The 22,133-nt window shown below is 40.3% G+C and overlaps 1 protein-coding gene across 4 annotated transcripts in view; it reads left to right on the plus strand.

The window, feature by feature from the left end:
* LOC122644618 (myosin-1-like) overlaps window positions 1-22,133 on the plus strand; it is a 94,092-nt gene that overhangs the window by 36,918 nt on the left and 35,041 nt on the right. For all 4 annotated transcript variants that reach the window (XM_043837999.1, XM_043837998.1, XM_043838000.1 and 1 more), the window contains 5 exons: window positions 17,267-17,344; window positions 18,445-18,603; window positions 19,445-19,651; window positions 20,278-20,483; window positions 20,599-20,734. In XM_043837999.1, the coding sequence (XP_043693934.1) occupies window positions 17,267-17,344; window positions 18,445-18,603; window positions 19,445-19,651; window positions 20,278-20,483; window positions 20,599-20,734 (786 nt within the window). The remainder of the gene's footprint in view (window positions 1-17,266; window positions 17,345-18,444; window positions 18,604-19,444; window positions 19,652-20,277; window positions 20,484-20,598; window positions 20,735-22,133) is intronic.

A 22,133-nucleotide genomic window follows, 5' to 3' on the forward strand; every position in this document is an offset into this window, starting at 1 on the left:
TCTGTTCTGTTTGAAATTAAAAATTCTCATACAAATCATTGATTCAAGAGATATTGTTGTCCTGGGAAAAGCTTTCCTGGACATCTTCCTAAACTCCTTTGACTGTAGTATGGAACATAACATTGGCAGCTATCGATGGGTCTGTATTGTTCCACAGCCAAACAAGGATGGTAACCACTAAAAGAAATAACAAAAAAAGGATGGTAACCATTTTCTCTCATCCACTCCTCATACTCCTTAGAAGAATGGCTGTATTGTATCAGGGGTATATGTGTAAATATCCCCTTGTATTATTTTCTTATTTTTTGTCATTTGTATAAGACCAAGGGCCTAGGTGTAATTTACTATTCTTTTCAATATAAGCATATTAGTCTCTAGGTTAGAGATATAACACTTGAACACCAAAACCGTGGCTGCTCTCTTCTCTTTCTTCTCTTCTCCTTCTTCAACCTAAAATCTATCATGGTATCAGAGATGTTTGCTCCTGGAGTTTGAAGGTGATCGAAGATTGTTTGGAAGGTGAAGAACAGTCTTTGTGAAGGAAAATAGCATACCTTCTCAGACCTGTTTCTCTCTTGTCTGCAGTCCAAATACTGAGCAACCAAGTGCTCTAGTTTCATGTGCAGGTCTTGTTTCTTCTCATTGTGTCCTCCCACATCTCTTGGAAGCACCCAAGGAGTAGAAGGGAATCTCGGCCAGGCTGTTCTGCCTCTGTTTTCCGCCTGCTGCAGTGGTTTTTGGCTCTTGTTGCTTCAATAGGTTCTTGTTTGACCAGTTTCTTTGGTCTATTTGAATCGTTTTTTGGTAAGGAACAATACTCATCCTTACTCCGTGGTTGTTTGATCAGTTTTTAGGGATTTAAAGGCCTATTTTCAGGCTATTTATCTCTGTTTTTCTTGGTTTTCTATTGCTGTATTTGTGGGACTGTTGTTGTGGTTGAGATATTTGTTATTTGGGCCTATCAAGTGTTTGATTAAAGGTCAAAATGGGTGACAAAGATGCTGCAACACCCCTGCCTCTTGTAGACACAGCCCAAACAGCCCCATTTCTTCCTTCCTCCTTTGAGAGTCCCAATATCCAACTCCCTATTGTCAAACTTGAGAACCACAACTATTTAGATTGGTCCCAGTCCATGAAATTGATTCTCCGGTGTAGGGGAAAGATGGGTTACATCAATGGTAGTATACAGGCCCCTCTTCCGACTGAGCAAGGGTATCCCAAGTGGGACTCTGAGAATTCCTTGATGATGGCCTGGCTTCTTTTCTCCATGAAGCCTGAGATTGGAAGAAGATTTATGGGCAAGGAGACTGCCAAGGACATTTGGGATAGTGTGGCCCGTATTTTTGATTGGGTTGGGGACCCTACTAAGGTGTACCAACTTCTCCAACAGATTGTCAGCTTGCGCCAGGGTGAGAGAAGTATCTCTGAATACTATAGCCTTGTTGTGGGCCTGTGGGAAGAGTATGACCATTATAGAGATCTCCAGTTATGCCCTGCTGATGAGGTCAAGGTGCATCGGTTGTTTGAGAGAGAGAGGGTTTTATTTCTTCTTGGAGGTCTTAATGCTGATTTTGAGCCTCTTAGGGTGCAAATCCTTGGCCGTCCAAGTCTTCCCTCACTGGAGGAGGTGTGTGGATATCTACAGAGTGAGGAGACCCGTAGGGGTGCTATGGGGACTGCCCCCACTGTTGAGCACTCTGCACTTGTTTCTTCCATCCCTCAGGACTCCACCAAGGGGGCCGATAAGGGGGTTGCTAAGGGAGCTGTGAAGGGTCGATTCCTATGTGACCATTGTGGCAAGAATGGGCATACTAAGGATTTTTGCTGGGATCTCCATGGGAAGCCCCCTGCTGGTTCATCTGGAGGGCGAGGACAGCGGAAGAAAGGGCCTAAGGCTCATGTTGGAGTTGTTGAATCTGATGAATCCTCTCTTTCCAAGGAGGACATTGCTGCATTTCGCAGGATTGTGGCTCATTTGGATGGTTCCTCTGCCACTTCCTCAGGTTCCTCAGCCACCGGTTCTTCCATTGCACTGCAGGATTCCTCCTCCGGCCTCACCTCTTGGGTCATTGACTCAGGTGCCACAGATCATATGACTGGTAGGTCACAACTATATAATTCCTATTCTGTTTGTTCTGGGAAAGATAAGGTAAAAATTGCTGATGGTACCTTCTCTTCTATTTCTAGTATTCAAATTGTCCGCTCAGACAAAGGTGGGGAGTATATGTATAGTGGTTTGGAAACCTTTTTTTCTGACCATTGCATTATTCATCAGGTGGCTTGTGTTGATACCCCTCAACAAAATGGGGTGGCTGAAAGAAAAAATCGCCATCTCCTTGAAGTGGCTAGATCACTTTGGTTTACCATGCATGTTCCAAAAACTTTTTGGTCTGATGCTTTACTCACTGCTGTCTTTCTTATTAATCACATGCCTTCTAGTGTCTTGAACTTCCAGGTTCCTCTTGATCTCTTGCCTTCAAGGTCCTCTTCTTTTTCTCTCCCTCCAAGGGTGTTTGGGTTTATTTGCTATGTCCATATTAGCAAATCTGCCCGCACTAAATTGGATTGTAAGGCCCTGAAGTGCATCTTTCTTGGGTATTCCTCCACCTCAAAGGGGTATAAATGCTATCATCCTCCTACCCGTCGGTGGCTCCTCTCCAAGGATGTTCATTTCTTTGAAAACATTCCGTATTTTCAGTCCCCTCTTCAGGGGGAGTGTGGTGGTGGTGTTGAAGGTGAAGAGGTTCCCGAGTTTGTGTCATTTCCTTTCTCCTCTCTTGTTCCTATTTCTCCTTTCCAGCTTGACAAAGGGAAGAAAAATTCTGTGGATATTGTTGTTGACAGGAAAACAGAGAACAGGGGGAGTTATTGGTGAATACGAAGGATAGGAGAAATCCTCCTTCATGGCTTCCTATAAAGAAGACCTGCCAAAATCCTTCTTCGTCTCCTCATCTTGAGCCTTCATCAGTTGAGACAGGTATACCTTCCTCTAATTCTCCATTCTCAGACTTAGATCTTCCTATTGCTCACCGAAAGGGAACTCGGGCATGCACTAATCCTATTGCCAAGTTTGTTTCCTATGATTCTATCTCCCTTACAGGTAAAGCCTTTACTGTGGCTATCTCATCCATCTCTATTCCCAAGAATGTAACAGAGGCTATGGCAGATCCAAAATGGAGAGAAGCAATGAACACAGAGATGTTGGCTCTTGAGAAGAATCACACTTGGGATCTTGTTGAACTCCCTAAAGGGAGAATCCCGGTTGGGTGCAGATGGGTATTCACAGTCAAGTTCAAGTCTGATGGTACTGTGGAAAGGTATAAGGCAAGACTTGTCGCCAAAGGGTATACACAGGTGTATGGCATTGACTATCAGGAAACCTTTGCTCCAGTGGCCAAGCATAACTCCATCCGTGTACTTCTCTCAATGGCTGCAAATCTTGATTGGCCATTGTACCAACTTGATGTGAAGAATGCATTCTTACATGGTGACCTAGAAGAAGAAGTATATATGTACTCTCCTCCTGGGTTCAAGCATCCTGGTGATAATGGGAAAGTGTGTCGACTTAGGAAGGCTCTCTATGGACTCAAACAGTCTCCTAAGGCTTGGTTTGAGAGGTTCAGACAAGCCCTCCTACAGAATGGCTACACTCAAAGTCAAGCTGACCACACATTGTTTATACAGAGGAAGGGCAGCACTATTACAGCTCTCATTGTTTATGTTGATGACATTGTGGTCACGGGAAACAGTGAAGCTGAAATCTCAAAGCTTAAGCTTTATTTGGCTCGGCAGTTTGAGATCAAAGATCTTGGTCTATTGTAGTATTTTCTGGGGATTGAAGTTTCAAGATCTAAGCAAGGGATCAATGTTTGCCAAAGGAAGTTTGTTCTTGATCTACTTAAGGAAACAGGCTACTTAGGATGCAAACCAATCTCCTCCCCTATTGAGCAAAACCACAAACTAGGGGAAGATTGTGGTGAAACTTTGATGGATGCTGAAAAGTATCAGAGGCTAGTAGGTAAACTTATCTACCTCTCACTCACCCGACCTGACATCACCTATGCTGTTGGAGTAGTGAGTCAGTTTATGCATGCACCCAAGATGGGACATCTTGATGCAGTTTATAGGATCCTCAGGTATTTGAAGTCATGCCTTGGAAACATAGTTCGAGAACTCGTTTCGTTTCGGTATTTCGAGCTGACCGAAATATCCGAAATATTCGGTCGAAATATTGTATTTTTTCTGGTATATTTCGATAGGTCATTTCGGTGGGTTTTAGGCCAAGTTAAGGCCTGAAACTTCAAGGAAACCCTATTTTAGGCTATATAAACACATTTAAATGTTCAAATTGCAAAAATAGTCACCCAAAATGGTGTTTTGGATGTGCACCATTTTTTGGCAACGTACGGTCGAACCCTAATGTATAAGTGTATAACTTAGTTAATTATACATTTACACATACACATTGTACATTAAACAAGTAAATTAAATTGGAACTAAGTTGGAAACATAATGACTCATAAGTTAAGTCATAAATCATAATATTAAGTACATAAGACATCAAGTCAATAACAAGTTAACAAATAACAACTTAAGAGTTAAGATTTAAGAAGATGATATCAAACATTCCAAATCACAATATGTCAATATCCCCAATTGTCCTCTATAAGGCTACAAGTCAGTAGTCAACTAGTCATCATTCATCTCAAATGTTTACAAATTTGCTAATAATAACTACTCCGCCGCCCAGATCAACCCCACTCATGGTTCGCCGGAGCCGACGTGTATTGCTTCTCCGATCGTAGGACAAATGCATGCCACGTCATAGTCCGGGAGAAGAAGCGAGTGTAGTCATCCATAGGGCCATGTAAACGCATCATCAACATGTCAAGGTAACCTATCCTAGGATATAGGTCACCAAATCGTGAAGAAGTACTACCCATCGATCCACTATGATATGAGTCATATGACGACTTGGAGCATGTACGGGTTGTACGGCTGCGGCTGGTGGGTTGGGTAGCCAGTGTAGGAAAAGAAGTCATGCACAAAAGACGATCCACTATATCCTTGTGAGTGGGAGTCATACTCAAAACTAGGAATGGATGGAGAAGATATAGGCCGCCGCCCCAAGGGTACGCCTGAATGCCCTTCGCCACATGGATGTGAATGAGATGAACCATGCTCGATTGTCTGGAGATGGATTGCTGTCTACATGAAAAGATGGGGCACGGAAATGCCCGCCGATCTCATCGTCTCTATCGCCAATACTACCCACCAACAATGCGATAAGGCATCAATGTCCATAAGCTCACCGCTTACTAGTACCACTACCACGACCACCAGGACGGATCGGCCACGCCGCTTTCTCGAGTAGGTCGAGGTGGACGATGTGGGCCTGTGTGGCTGGTGGGCCGGTGGGGCACGGATTCGCTCTTCACGCTCTTGTACCACAAACGGGACTCGAGTTCCCTCATATGCTTGACCACCATCACCATCATCATCACGTCCATCATTCCCTTCATCATCACCTCCATCATCACCATCTCCACCAGGACCACCACCACCATCTCCACCAACCCCATCTCCACCACCACCATCTCCACCAGATGACATAGACCAATCTTCATCCTCATCAACACCACCAGTAGACTGGAACGGTATGGGCGACGCGCCCCGTGCTTGTACCTCACCCTCTCGTAGCCTACGAAGTCATCCACATCCGCTTCTATGTGTTCAGCTATCATGGGGTCAGGTCTACCTCCAGGCTGATCTGACACTGGCTCACCTCTATCCCTCACCCAATCAACAATAGGATCTTCATCATCTGACTCCACCTGGAAAATGTCGGCGAGATCGATATTTTCCCTGATACCCTCTTGTCCCATGCGTATGTGCTGCATCTTCAACCGCAAATTATAATGCACATACACTAAGTCAGAGAGACGTTCAGAACCCAATCTATTTCTCCTCTTGGAGTGGATGAGAGAAAATGTACTCCAATTCCGTTCACGCCGATGTCGAACATGTCCTGGGAGAGAACTCGATTGCTATTTTTCTTAAATTGTTTCCGAACCCCCATACAACACCCACCATTCAGCGCATTACAACAAAAGAAACATGTCACCTTCATTTCAAAAGAATAAGATATTGAATTGAGTAATGACTAATGAGTACCGCATCACCGCGTGTCCGCTCCATGTGACTTTGGTTCCAAAACTTCCCAATGCATCCCTAAAAGTCTTCAACTATAATCATTTGGAAAATATTTAAAATTAGTAATGACTCGTTACTATTTAGTATTGAATTGAGTAGTTCCAAATGAATTATAACTTATAAGACTCACCTCATTGTTGCATATCGCCTGTAATTTACTATTCGGCTCCAACTTGGCAACTACTTCTTTCAATGCATAATAAGACTATTATTCAACCCAAGCCTATGATCGTATTGGTACTTGGGGTTCAAATGATATGCTGAAATTGACATTACATATTGACTAGTTAATAATATATCCTTCAAATTAACTTTAAAAGATGTAATTGCAAAAAACAAAGAGTGTACACTCACCAGACCTTATGCAGTGGATGCATAAGTTGATTTTCCCAGCGCTCCTTGATAATTTTGAGAAAGTGTTTGCTACCTCGTGGATTTGCATTGTAAACACCTTCATTCATCAAGTCTATGGCAGCATATAGATGTGGCATGGTTGGTCCCTTGAGAGCAGAATCAACTATATGCAAAACCTTGACCACTGGGTCCAGAAGTTGTACCACTTTATGCAACTTAGACCAAAAGTCATCTCGATGAAATTGTAGCTTATGCTTCCCTACCACCATGGGTATTAGACCCATTCGGTTGAACCAGTCTTGAAGCAAACATTGATCTCGGTCGGACTTCTTGGTTTCTATACTCTTGAGTGCAATGTAGTTGGTGGCGAATCTAGTTATGCCTGGCCTCACTAAGTCACCCTCACACTTCTCCCTCAAGAGGTTTAGTGCAAACCCATGGTTGTAGACAAAGTTGGTCATTTGCCTTGCCTTTTCCACGACATGTTGTACCAATTTGATATTCCCATGTCCTTCAACATGAGGTCTATACAATGGGCAGCACATGGAGTCCAAAACAAACTTATTGTTTGCATCAACCTCTCACCGGTACTTACAATTGACACGTTTTGCATCACGCGATCAAGTCGGGAGGGCCTCGATATATCACGCGCAGCACCATGTTTATTTTTTATTTTCTATTTTTAATGTGTTAATAGATGTATCTCGCCATGTTTTATTTTTTCTAGTTCTCAAGTTTTAAGAAGAAAATTCGAAATCAAGAAGAAATCAAGAGGGAAAGAAGAAATCGAAGAAATCAAGAGGAAAGAAGATAGAAGAAGAAATCAAGAAGAAATCAAGAGGGAAAGAAGAAACTAAAGAGATTGGTGAGGGAAAGAAGAAATCGAAGAGGGAGAAGAAATCGAAAGAGGGAAAGAGACGAGTGAAGAAGAAATCAGAGGGTCGCCGTGGCGTAGGTCGCCATGCAGCCCTCTCTGAATGCGCCCGGGGCGCCATGGCGCGCCATGACAACTTGGACAACGTTCCCACTCCTACATCTTCTACCACTTCCTTCAGCAATTTGTAGATATACTTTGCATCCTTTTTCTCCTTGGATGCATCAACAGACTTCAGAAAGATTGTCCTCCCATCACAATACACCATGAAGTTGATGATGGACTTTCTTGTAGGACCAGTCCAACCATCACACATTATGGTCACCCCATAGTTCTCCCACAGCCCTCTCATTTCATTGATGTAGTCTTCAAGCTCTCTCTTCTGTTGGGGCAAATACACATTCATAATCTCATATGGGGTGGGCCCCTTATACCCTAGGCCAGCCTCAGCAATGGAATCTATCATAGTCTGATAAAAGGGGCCTTGTGCTGTGTTTGCTGGGATGGTATGGTATAACATCCACTTAGCTATAGATTCCTTCACCATCCCCTTCAGATTTTTCCATGCTCCCTTGATTTTTGGTTGTTTGTTGCCTTTCTTTCTATAAACACCAGGTGCTTGGTGAAGTGCTGGGTCATCTTGTGGTGGTGGAGGCGGAGGGGGAGCTGCCCTCGTACTCTGTGATCTCCTAAAGGGATTAGGCAACCCACCTCCTCCACTTGTACCTGCTCCTCCACTACCACTAGCACTAGCTCTAGAGGTACTAGCTCCTCCACTACCACCTACTCTCTGTCTCTCGACTCTCTCCTGATCCTCATGATAACTGGCTCTGCTCATCATCTGTGCTCGTCTCCAATCCCTAGCCTCTTTCTCAGTCTCTATATCATCAGGAACATAGACATCATCACTATCATCATCATTATCATCACGATGGCTTGATTGGCCTCCCGCTGTACACCTCACTGCTTCCTCAAGATCTACTTTTGCCTTCTTCCTCTGAGCCTTCCTCTTACTCCCTCCCTTCATGTAATCAATGACAACCCTAGATACCTCCACAGGGACCATATGACATGCGACCACTTCAGGAGAATTCCCAGCTACATGTTGTTTGAGTCTAGTGGTACCACCTCCCAAAAACTGCATGTGACAATAGTTGCATTGGGATTTTCTTTTATCCCCATCAATTGGAGTGCCATGCAACCATGCAATGTCACCCCTAGTACGCCTGGGTGTGCTCCCCTCCTCCGGGGTCTGGGCCGGCTACCTCTGCCCCTCTTGCCTCTGGCTTTGTCGTTTACCACGGTTCGTCATAATCAGACTAGTTTACTGTTGCATGAATAAAAGACAATTCATTAATCACTGAAGCACATCAATTCTTTTAGTTTAAAATTTTAAATGTTTAAGAATTAAGATTTAAGAGCACTAACACAAGTATATAAGTATATAACTATTTAGTATTTTTCACCTAACCCTCATATTTTTCTCATATTTAAAAACAATTTTTAAAAATATTTTTCAAATAAATATTGGCCTAGCACAACAAAATCGAAAAGATATGTAAATGGGCAGCAAATAAGAAGTATGTACAATTTACTTTTATATTTTTCAGTAATTTTAAAACAAAAACCTCATATTATTTCTTATTTTTTGCTATTTTTTTGAAATTTTGAAATATTTTTTATAATTTTCAAAAATTAAAATAATTAAATATTGGCAGAAAAATATTTTTGACATCATGAGGCCATAGATCGGCCAATGGTGTCTAACATATATTTAATTCATCACCATACAATATACATAACCCCTATTATTTTTTGATTTTTGTTGTAAATAAATCCAATTTTTGAAGTAGAAAAATAAATAAATAATATATATACCAAAAAAAAATTTCGACACCGTGAAGTCATAGATCGGCTTCCGGTGTCTAACATATATTTATTTCATCACAAACAAACATGTTGATCAAGCATTTCCCTAAAAAAAATCAATTTTGAGAATATGGTTTTACCTGAAATAATGGAAAGGCTTCACAGATGTGCTAAGAAGTTTGTTCTCCAAGTGATTCCGGCGTAGATGTGGTAAGGATTCAAGTGGGAAGTGGAAGATTGAAGAAGAATAAGCAAAAACCTTCAAAAACAAGCAAAAGAGGAAAAATGCTCTGTTTCTCGGTCTCGTGAAATTTCACCGAGACTATCAAACATGGTATTTTATATAAAGCATTTTCTCGAGATTTTCAAATCAGATTTTGAAAATCGAAATATCTTGAAATCTCGAGAATTTCGATCGAAATTTAGTATTTTTTTTATTCGAGGGGTCATTTCGTTTCGAGGGGGTCGAAATTCCCGAAATTCTCGAAATCTCGATCGAGATTTCACAAGATTTTGAACTATGCCTGGAAAAGGTCTTCTCTTCTCTAGGAATGGTCAGTTGGTCACTTGAGAATTGAAGTATATACAGATGCTGATTGGGCTGGGTCTATCTCTGATAGGAGATCCACATCTGGATACTGTACCTTTGTTGGAGGCAATTTGGTCATCTGAAGGAGTAAGAAACAACCAGTGGTAGCCAGGTCAAGTGCTGAAGCAAAGTTTAGAGCCATGGATCATGGTTTGTGTGAAGTCTTGTGGTTGAAGAAGCTTGTCCAAGAATTGGGGTTTGAGACAACTGAACCTATGAGTCTATATTGCGACAACAAGGCAGCCATCAGTATTGCTCATAACCCAGTTCAACATGACAGGACAAAGCATGTTGAGGTTGACAGACACTTTATTAAGGAGAAAATAGACTCTAAGGCTATTTGTACTCCCTTTGTGAAGACGAATGAACAAGTGGCTGATATCTTCACCAAAGGACTTGGCTCCAATCACTTTAGTTTTATGTTAGACAAGTTGGGTATGTATGACATATACCACCCAGCTTGAGGGGGAGTGTTAAGAATGGCTGTATTGTATTAAGGGTATATGTGTAAATTTTCCCTTGTATTATTTTCTTATTTTTTGTCATTTGTATAAGGCCAAGGGCCTAGGTGTAATTTACTATTCTTTTCAATATAAGCATGTTAGTCTTTAGGTTTGAGATATAACACTTGAACACCAAAACCGTGGCTGCTCTCTTCTCTTTCTTCTCTTCTCCTTCTTCAACCTAAAATCTATCATCTTTGGGTCGAAGCGTTAGACTGAAGATACTTCAGCTTCCCTTTGGCTTTAATGGATTCAGACAGTTTGAGACGCAATAAGTAATCATAGGAGCCATTCATCTTAATGGCAGTAATTTGAACATTCACAGTATCAGTGGTGTTGGAGTATGTCCATCAAACCCGAATTATTTTGGAATAAATAAATTTAATTTTATTATTGCATGAATTTATTACGGGCTTGTAAATTTGTTCGTTAGGTTTTCAGCCAAAACAATTCTCGACTAGGGATAGGACCAGACATCCTGTTCATATGGTCGTTACATTGTATGCTACTAGAAATGTTGATTGTAGGGTAGAAATGTAAGTACACATCGTTTGTGTGTATAGAAAAGAATCTGGTACAAATTCTCACGTGTTACTGCCTGTCGTATTAAGTAGAGATGCGTACCCGTCACCAATTGACCCTTTGACCTGAAAGCTCCTTATCGTTACGGTGTTGCGTTACAGGTTTTGTTACACCAATGGTTGATGACATGTGGGCTATATATCAGTGTGCTGGATTTGTGATTGCGCACCGTGAACGAAAGAGATCCTCAACATGGAATCCGCTTACCTTGATTAGGGAATATCAAGTAGAGAGAAATTTTGTGATCAATCGGATTGGAATTTGGTACCAGTGGTGTTTTTGTAAATTGTTTACAAAATTTATTTTCTATTTATCAAATATATTAGTATATTATTTCAAAGTTTTTTGATCACGATTTTAGCATCCGATTATGATCATAGAATCTCTAATTAAAGAAATGTACGATGGATTGGGGTTTGACAGTAATTATTTACATGCTCTATAGTCCATCATGAGCTATTGTTTAATGGAGGGTCTAATGTGCAAATTAAAGATTCTAATTATGCACGACATTTAATTGGAAAAATAAAATAAGTTGTTGATCTTTTAATTATAATATCTTATTCGATAAAATATTCAACTATAATTAAATAGATCACAAAATCCCTTTTAGATTCTACCTCTTCCCTCTTTAGAAGCAAGTAGGATTGCAAATCAAGTTTTTTCACCAACAAGTCTCCCATTCAGTTTAGGAAAGTGAGAGTTGGGATTCCTCTCAACCTTAAGGGGTTGAGGGTTATATATATACACACCAAAGGTGGGGGAGACGGCCAGCTTTGCTGGCCGATTCTGCGCCCTCCCCCCATGGCCGAACTCACTCTCTCTCCTCTCTCTCTCTCTATAAGATTGGTGGTGTAGGGTTTTGGGTTTAAGAAACCCTAGTGAGTTGGTGAATAGTTCGTGTTGATTTCGTATTGGATTGAAGCATCAAGAGTTGGTGATCATCAATCCCCATCATTGCTCAAGTGTGGAAGAACTATTATCTGGAGGAGGAACTAAATTGGCAGTTCTAAGGTAACCTATGTTTCTCGTTTATTTTTGTTATGGGAAGAGATCTCAAACTTGAATGCAAAGGTTTATATCCGATCCGATTCGGCTGCGCATTTGGGTAACCCGGTTGTTTCCCAACAAGTGTTAGGGATTTTATCATTATCAGATATCTTCCCAAAATTGTAGAAAACAGAGAATATATATCCCAGCCAGGAGAAGCCCAATATAGCCAGCAATTAGGATTACAAACTAGATCAATTTTATTTCAACAACTAACACAATTAAGAGAACCAGAACCGATACTTAGTGGTAGAGCACCCAATCAATAAGTCCACAGTAACAAGCAGAGAAGAACGGACTACTGAAACAGTAAACACATCTAAGAGAACCTACTATCCTCAGTTGACATCAGCAGGGACAGAAAACAGAGTACTAAATCTGTTAGAGGCAATTGCTTAAGCAGGAAGAAAGATACAAAAAGAGATCAATGTTAGTGATGCTCTGATACCATGTTACTGTAATCAAAACATCTCTGACAGTATGTGATAGAAGGAAGGAGGAGAAGAATAGAAAAACAGAGGAGAAAGAAGGAGAAAAGCAGATTGATACAATAACAACAACAACCATAACCCTATCCCAACTAAATGGGGTTGGCTACAAGGATCCAAAAGGGTCAGAAAAAAAAAAAAAAAAAAGAAGAAGAACAAGGTCTAAGCATTAGTCAAAGCAGCATCCCAGGAACATCCCCCTACGAGGGATCGACTACACGGGTCCTTGACCTCCAAACAACTCTATCCGTGGTCATACTAGGATCGAGCCCTACCATATGCATATCCTTTCTTACCACTTCTCCAATAGTCATTTTAGGTCTGCCCCTACCTCTTTTAGTTCCTTCCAAATGAATCTGGTCACTCTTTCTTACTGGTGCATCCATGGGTCTCCTTTGTACATGACCAAACCACCTCAAGCGGCTCTCACGAAGTTTGTCCTGGATTGGTGCAACTCCCAGTTCGGTTCTAATACAAACATTCCTTACTCTATCTCTCCTGGTCTTGCCGCACATCCTTCTCAGCATCCTCATCTCCGCTACACTCATCTTATCTATATTACTCTTCTTAACTGCCCAACATTCCGCACCATAAGTCATCGCTAGTCTTATTATTGTCCTGTAGAATTTCCCCTTAAGCTTAGTAGGCATGCGTTTGTCACATAAAACTCCTGATGCTCCTCTCCATTTCAACCATCCTACTTTAGTTCTGTGGGAAACATCATCTTCTATATCACCTTCTTTGTTAAAGGTTGACCCTAGGTATTTAAAGCATTCACTTTGTGGTAGCTCTTGCTCCTTAAGTTTCGCCACTTCATCATCCCTCCTGGTTTGCCTGAAGTTACACCTCATATATTCTGTCTTTGTTTTGCTTAACTTAAAACCTCTTGATTCCAAGTTTGATCTCTATAATTCCAGCTTTGCATTAATTCCTTCCACTGTCTCATCTATCAAAACAATATCATCAGCGAATAGCATACACCAAGGGACTACATCTTGAATATGTCTAGTTAAATCATCCATGATGAGTGCAAACAAATAGGGGCTTAGAGCTGATCCTTGGTGTAGCCCGATTGTAATTGGGAATTCACTACTTTGTCCTTCTGCAGTTTTGATACTTGTCACCACGCCCTCATACATATCCTTAACTATATCCACATAGTTATTTGAGCTCCTTCTCTTCCCTAGGACATGCCAAATGAGCTCCCTAGGAACTCTATCATATGCCTTTTCTAGGTCGATAAAGACCATATAAAGATTCCTTTTGTGAGCTCTAAAGATCTCCATAAGCCTCCTGAGAAGGTAAATGGCTTCTGTCGTGGATCTCCCTGGCATAAAACCAAATTGGTTCTCCGATATATCAGTTTCTCTTCTTAGGTGGACTTCAATGATTTTCTCCCAAAGTTTCATGGTATGACTTATTAGTTTAATGCCTCTATAGTTATTGCAGTTCTGGATGTCACCTTTGTTCTTATAAATCAGAACTACAGTACTTCTCCTCCAATCATTTGGCATTTTATTTGTACTCAGAATCTTGTTAAATAACTTGGTTAGCCAAGATACTCCACGCCCTCCTAAGCTCTTCCACACTTCAATTGGGATCTCATCCGGCCCTGGTGTTTTGCCTACCCTCATCTTTCGTAGAGACTCTTTAACTTCGGCTTCTTCAACTCGTTGGAGCTGTCCATGGTGTGTGTTGGCTTCAAGCCTATTGCTTTCTACTTCCGAAGTGACCCCATCAGTCAAGGTAGCTCTATTTAGCAAATTGTAAAAATATTCACCCCATCTCTCCATAATGTTTGCATCCCGTATTAGTACTCTACCATCCTCGCCCTTAATGCATCTAACATAGTCCAAATCTCTACTCTTCCTTTCTCTTATTTTAGCTGTCCGATAAATCTCATTTTCCCCTTCCTTTGTATTAAGCTTTTCATAAAGTTCATCATATTTCTTCGCTCTTGCTTTCCCCACAATTTTTCGAGCTTCATTTCTAACCGAATAATAGCTCATTTATCCTCTGTCTCCTTAGTCCTTTGCCATGTCTTAAAGCAATCTTTTTAAGTCTTAATGGCTGCTTGGACCTCATCATCCCACCACCAAGTCTCTCTCGGGCCCAGACGCATACCCTTAGAATCCCAAGGACTTCCTTAGCAACCTTCTTGATACAAGTCGTCATATTAAACCACATCTCGTTAGTATCTCCTTCAAAATCCCACCTCCCTTGTAGGGCCATTTTATTGGTAAATGATTCTAGGAGAGCTCCTTGTAGCCGGCCCCATCTTATTTTAGGACAGACCTGTTTCGCCTTCTTATGGTGCCTCGTGCCAATGTACATATCCAAGACCACCAGTCTATGTTGGGTGGTTAAGCACTCTCCAGGTATAACCTTACAATCCTTGCATAATAATCTGTCGAACCTTCTGGTTAGGAAGAAATCTATTTGGCTTGCATGCTGCCCACTCTTGTAGGTAATTAAATGTTCATCTCTCTTTTTAAAAAAGGTATTTGCAACGCACAGATCATATGCTATCGCAAAATCAAGCACTGATATCCCCTCTTCATTCCTCTCTCCAACACCATACTCTCCATGAACCTCTTCATAACTTCTACGTTCTCTGCCCACATGTCCGTTAAGGTCACCTCCAATAATAATTTTCTCACCCTAACCAAACTCTTGCATTAAACTATCCAAGTGTTCCCAAAATTGTAATTTAACACTCTCATCTAGTCCTGCCTGCGGCGCATATATGCTAACTATGTTGATGACCTCGTTGACTACCACCAGCTTGATAGATAGGATCCTATCTCCAATTCTTTTGACATCCACTACTTCGTTCTTAAGATCTTTGTCTACAACTATGCCCACTCCACCTCTCCCTCTTTCATCTCCCAAGTACCATATTTTAAAGTCATCTAACGCCTTGGCTTTGTGACCCTTCCATCTTGTTTCTTGAATACATGCAACATTAATCCTTCTTCTACGCATAACATCTATCAGCTCCAAGCTCTTACCCGTCAAAGATCCGATGTTCCAGGATGCAAATCTAATCGTATGCTTACGAACAAGATTAGTATTCAAGGACATGATATACCGAAAAGTAAGGGATACTCAAAATATAAAAATAATCAAAATCACATATTAGGATCCATGCAAAAGGGGATTGGCTTGGTACAATAAAGTGCCGGCTGCCTACCTGACGCACCAATAAGGATAGGAATAAGAATACAAATAAGCAAAGGGTTCAATCACATTAAACAGGTATACCAAAAACCACACAACAGGACATTAATGAACGCACAAGGACGGACACAACACTATAGTAATAATGGGGGCACTCATAAACCAATACCAAAGTGCTAAGAGGAATAAAAGGGGAAGTAAAGAGGAAACAGCAGTTAAAAACAATAAGCAATAATTGAACTGGTAGCACACATAGCAACAAGGATGCAATTAAGTAAATAAGCAATTAGATCAAGATGGCACAACAAGCCTTAGTAGCAAAATGAGAGCAACAAAAACCAATACAAGTAAGTGATGAGTACAGCAGCTTACAGAGCTCAGGCTAAATTGAATTAGATGTCTCAAATGGAAATTGTACTATCTTACCAGAGACGGCCAAGATAACTGTGTAGCCTTACTGATGAATTGTACCAGGGCTGCAACAAGTGTACCCAAGAGGCTTGGTGGATGCTGGTTGCTGGGCACAGGCTTAAAGGGACACAGGGTCATAGAGGACCACAATACCGCACCAAAAAAGGTTTAAAAATAAAGAAATTTAAATAAATAAAACCAAAGCCAGTGGTAATGGGGGGTAGGTACAGTGATTGGGGCAATTTGGCGGATTGGAGTTGGGGTGTTGAGAGGAAGGTTGGAGTTGGAAAGGGACACAGGGTCTCAGAGGACCACAATACCACACCAAAAAAGGTCTAAAGATTAAAAAAAAATTAAATAAATAAAACCAAAGCCAGTGGTAATGGGGGGTAGGTACAGTGATTGGGGCAATTTGGCGTATTGGAGTTGGGGTGTTGAGAGGAAGGTTGGAGTTGGAGAAAAACGAATTGTGTTGGGTTTTTTTTTTTTTTTTTTTTTTGGGGTAGCAGCAAAAAGGGAGGTTGGGGTTCCCCGTTTCAGTGTAATAATCGGCTAGGGATAGAGGTAACACGAAGAAGAGATCGAGTCTCCCTGTGGCTAAAACAGGGTTGTTAAATCGTTGATCGAGTCTCTATGGGTGAAGGGGTTTGACGACGATAGAGAAGTAGGAGAGTCGAAGTTCGGAGAGAGGACAGTGGGTGCAGGGTGGTTAGAGATGGGGAGGTGGATAGAGATTCGTTGGTGGGGATTACTTACCTGTGCAGGGTATTTCTTCGCTGCGAAGGCACTTAGAGTCCAAGCTTCTCAGACCTGAAGAAGTACCCGCTGCTGAGACTCTGGCGGCCTTCGAAGTGAGCGAGAAGCTCACTGGAATCCCAGGCCTCGCCTGGGGTTTTTCCGAGCAGAAGTTACCGTTAGCGAGAGAGAGAGAGAGTGAGAGAGAGAGCCACCATCTTAACAATCTTACCAAAAAAATAGAATGCTCTTAGCCCCCACTATATACATAATGGTAAAAACTTGTGACAATTATATAAACACCCCCTGACCATTGTAAATACCAGAAATACCCGTACTCCAACTAATACTCTTAACTATCAAAAGTAAAACACAGTTATGAGAGTTTTTCAACACTAAATTTATTTTATCTTTTCAGGAATATATCCAAGATGGCATAGACTGGACAAAGGTTGACTTTGAAGACAACCAAGATTGTCTAAATCTTTTTGAGAAGGTATGTCACTTTTTTTCTTGGTGGAAATATTCATTAAATTTTCATGGTACTGCAAGATTAGTTTATTTGTTGACACTAGTAGAAGCATCAATCTGAACTTTTAACAACTACTCTAACAGTAATTTTTTTGATTGCCTTTGGTTTAGATCTGGTCAATGGTTTCTGAATGCCTTCAGGATGTACCAAAATCTCTAGGACAAAAATCAACATTATTATATTGATTCTACATCTTCCATAATATATCACTTTGAAAGGTGCAGAGGATTTACCCGCTCTTTTCTTTATGAAGCATGAAAAACCTTTCAATTAGCCAAGTGATTTTTGAATGAAAAGTGGAAAACTTTCAATTGGTTCCACATATTTGGCTGTTGGGAAGGAATTGTTTCGACATTTTCGAAATGTGAACTGTTTAAGCAATATTTGCCATTTTCAGACAACTAGATATGGCACCTCTGTCACATGGAAGTCAGAATTATGTTCCTCCATAGCACCCAAAGCAACAACTGGACACACTAGTGGCACTAAATTTTGCAAATCACTGTATGTTGGCTAAAAAGAGGGATTCATTCATCTACACCCCCATGAGAAGAAAGTTAAAAAATAAATAAAAAGTTAGAAGAAAAGCTGAAGAGACTGATGCCCAGAGCATACTCCGAAGCCTTGTTTGGACATTCTGCATTATGAACATCCTCAGAGGTTCTGATGAAACCCCGTTAGACATCTTACATTCATTAACATTTCTTCCTCATGTCCTTCTCCTCATGCTATAGTATCATCAAAGCAAGAATTTTTCATCTGGTTAATAAAAAGTCAATTGACTGATTAAGTGGCTGATCTAAGTGTTCCTTTTTTCCTTTCTTCTTTGTTTTTTAATATGGAAACTTGATTATGAGGTTCTTCTTATGCTTTCCGTTCAGTTTTTTAAACTATATAGCTGTAAAGTTTCTTCCCTCTCGTAAACAATCAATTATCTTTAATTTCCACTGCTTACTTTTTGGACATATTTCTTTTGTTATTTGTGGAGTTTTGTTGAATAAATGCTTGTCTACTACTAATTTTTTTATTAATCCTTGTACTGTTTTCTCTGATTGTTCATTCAGAAACCATTGGGTTTATTGTCTCTGTTGGATGAGGAGTCTACTTTCCCAAATGGCACTGATTTGACATTTGCTGACAAGCTGAAGCGGCATCTGAGCACAAATTTCTGCTTTAAGGCAGAGCGAGGCAGTGCTTTCACTGTCCTCCACTATGCAGGACAGGTGGTCACTTTTTCATTAACAAATCACCCGCTTTTGAGAAATATCGAGGCATTTGTGATAGATTTACAAGTACAAATGGTTGTGATCTGTCACAATGAATTTTAATAAGTACGATATTATAGGTCTCAATTTACTGGGTCAGGTTAGATTAAAATTAACCAAGCTGAATCAGTCCTCTAGATTAGCTGCAAGTGAACTGAATCATCTTATCACTCAATTCAAAGGGATTTACTTGATCCTACTCTGAACTTGGATATTAATCTGTCTCAATGCTATCATGAGCTTGCACACTGTCCATACCTTGACCCTAACTTTCTCAGATAATGTTCGAATTGGGGTTCATGGGGGGAGATCCAGAAAAGAAGACCTAGATCTGGTTTGGTCAAAACAATGTGGTGGCCGAAGGGATGAATAGCTCATCAAAATCGTTGTTCTTTCCCTTTCTTCAGTAGAATCCCCGGTCCCATGAGACTTCAGGTAGCTGCCAAGTGCAGGCTTTTCTGAAAAGCTATAAGCTCTGTAATAACTGGAAAAGTTTTTGTTTTTTGTTTTTTGTCTTAACACTTTGTGAAGATGTACGTCCTAAAACAAAATCACGTGACTGGACTGTTTCCTATCCTTCGTTTTATTTTTGGATATGCACACCTCTATGTTATGGTGATGAGCAAGTCAATGAGAGTTAATACTCCATGTAGTTGCATCACACACCCATGCAAGCCCAGTTGGTGCACCACCGTGCCTTCTGTGAATCATCTTGTTCTCTGGAATGCACTTTAGTTTTTTCCCTTTTATTTTATTCTTGCTGCCTAGAGAGTTGAACTAAATTTGCTTCTCTACTCAGGTAACATATGATACAATTGGCTTCTTGGAGAAGAACAGGGATCTATTGCATTTAGACTCTATTCAGCTTCTGTCGTCTTGCACATGCCAACTTCCTCAGGCATTTGCATCCAATATGCTTATGCATTCTGAGAAACCAGTGGTGGGTCCTTTATATAAATCAGGGGGAGCAGATTCCCATAAGCTAAGTGTTGCGACAAAGTTTAAGGTAAAATGAAAATTTTAGGTCTCTTTCTTGTGCCTGGACTTGACATTAAAGTGTCACATAGTCCGTAATTATTTAAAAAATTACAAAAATGAGGAAATGTAAAAGAGAATGATAGAAGTACTCTACATAATTGTCCATGTTGAGATTGAGTTTGAGGCTCCATGCACCTGATTTGTGGTCTGATATAGCTGTTATGATTACCATTTTAATGGGATGACAGGAAGTTTAACTTAAAAAAAAAAAAGAGCATACCCAGTGCACAAGTCTCCCGCCACTATGGCATCTCATAATGTACGCAGCCTTACCCCTGCTTTCACTGGAAGTTAACTTACAAAAAGTCAATAAATATTTACAGATAGGTATATGTAATGGTCATCAAAACAATGTCTGAAATCACAATTTAATCTTTCACCACTCCTTGAGAAAGGTTCCTGCAACTGCATTGTTCTTTTCTGGGTTCTACTTTTGTCTTTTGACATTTTTGGCGCCCTCAAGGGTTTTGCTTTACAATTTATATTGAAAAAAAAAATTTAATTTATAGATTGAGATCCATCTGGCCCAAATTTTGGGGCTCTCATATGCCTTCCTGTACTAGTCATTATTAACTAGCGGTGGTTTTTATTTAGGGGCAACTTTTCCAACTGATGCAACGCCTGGGGAACACAACACCTCACTTCATTCGTTGTATCAAACCCAACAATTTGCAGTGTCCTGGAATCTATGAACAGGGACTCGTATTGCAGCAGCTAAGATGCTGTGGAGTCCTTGAGGTGGTCCGGATATCAAGATCAGGTTACCCTACTAGGATGTCTCACCAAAAATTCGCAAGAAGGTTGCTATACAATTAGATATTCTTATCTATTGTTGGAACAAGTCCTCTCAAAGTTACTATGCATTTCACAAGTGCCTCATTTTTGTTTACTTGGCTGTTTTGAAACTTGCACCAGGTATGGTTTTCTTCTTCTGGAGAGCGTTGCATCTCAAGATCCATTAAGCGTTTCAGTTGCAATTCTTCACCAGTTCAATATTCTGCCAGAGATGTATCAAGTGGGCTACACAAAATTGTTTTTCCGAACAGGACAGGTAGGAAAATACTACTTGATAATGGTATTTCTTTTAATTTTTAGGGTCTTAGTCTTTTCATTTTCTAGTCAAGCTTCGTCATCCAAACTAAATATTTATTATACTTTAAAAAAGCATTTTGGGTTATCACCGGTCAATGGGATATCATAGTCCTAGAAAATAAAAGCAATTCCATATGTCTTTTGGACAACAAGCTGATAATATGGTAGATGCTCAGCCTAGGGCTATGTCAAGGTGGGAGCCATCATAATGTGGGCATGGTTGTACTTCATGATTGGGTGAATGCTTCTTTGCTTTGTTGGATTTGGTTTCTGTACAATGAATGAGGTCCTTGCTGGTCATGCATCATTGCTAATTCAACAAATCCTTGCATTTACATTTGAGAGCTTGGGCCTTAAAGAAAAATTATTAGCACTGTCATGAATGTTCTGGAAAGAGAGAGATTCTCAATTCAAAGTTCTTGATGCTTTGGATGATCAATGTAGGTTTGCTTTTTTATTGCTGCTCCTTCATCCACAAATTATGAGATTGAGTTGCATGAAAGTAGGCCAGCAGATGGGTCTCAATAGAAGTGTGGAAGAGCTTCAGAATCTGCTGTTTATCATGGCTAATTAAGCTGTTCAATAAGATAATGAGTACAAGGAAAATGCCAGATGAATAGAGGAGAAGCATTGTGGTTCCAATTTATAAACATAAAGGTGATGTTCAGAGCTGCAATAACTATAGAGGCATAAAATTAAAGAGTCATACTATGAAATTATAGGAGAGAGTTATTGAAAGTTTTAAACTTGCCTTAGACAAGAAACTACTATTACGGAAGACCAATTTGGTTTTATGCTAGGACGATCCACGACAGAAGCTATTCACTTAAGAGACTCATGGAAAGATTCATAATTGCAAAAAAGATCTCCATATGGTCTTTGTTGACCTAGAAAAATCTTATGACAGAGTCCCTGGAGAGCTAATCTGGTAAATACTAGAGAAGAAAAGTGTTTCAAGTAAATATGTGGACATAATTAAGGATATGTAAAATGGTGTGGTGACTAGTGTAAGAACTGTATGGTATCAAGGTAGTGAATTCTCAATTTCAATTGGGTTATGTCAAGATCAGTTTTAAGCCTTTATTTGGTTGCACTTATCATTGGATGATTTAACCAGACATTCAAGATGAGGTTCCTTGGTGTATTCTTTTTGTTGATGATATTGTTTTGGTGGATGAGACAAAAGTAGTGATTAACGCCAAGTTGGAGTTATGGAGATCAACCTTGGAACCAAATGATTTTAAGATAAGTTGAACGAAGATGGAGTATATAGTGTGTAACTTTAGTTACACTAGGATAGATAATGAGCTGGTGAAAATTGATGAGAGGGAGATTCCGCTAACTGATTATTTTAGGTA

Source organism: Telopea speciosissima, chromosome 11 (genome assembly GCF_018873765.1).
Source record: "Telopea speciosissima isolate NSW1024214 ecotype Mountain lineage chromosome 11, Tspe_v1, whole genome shotgun sequence".
Lineage (NCBI taxonomy): Eukaryota > Viridiplantae > Streptophyta > Magnoliopsida > Proteales > Proteaceae > Telopea > Telopea speciosissima.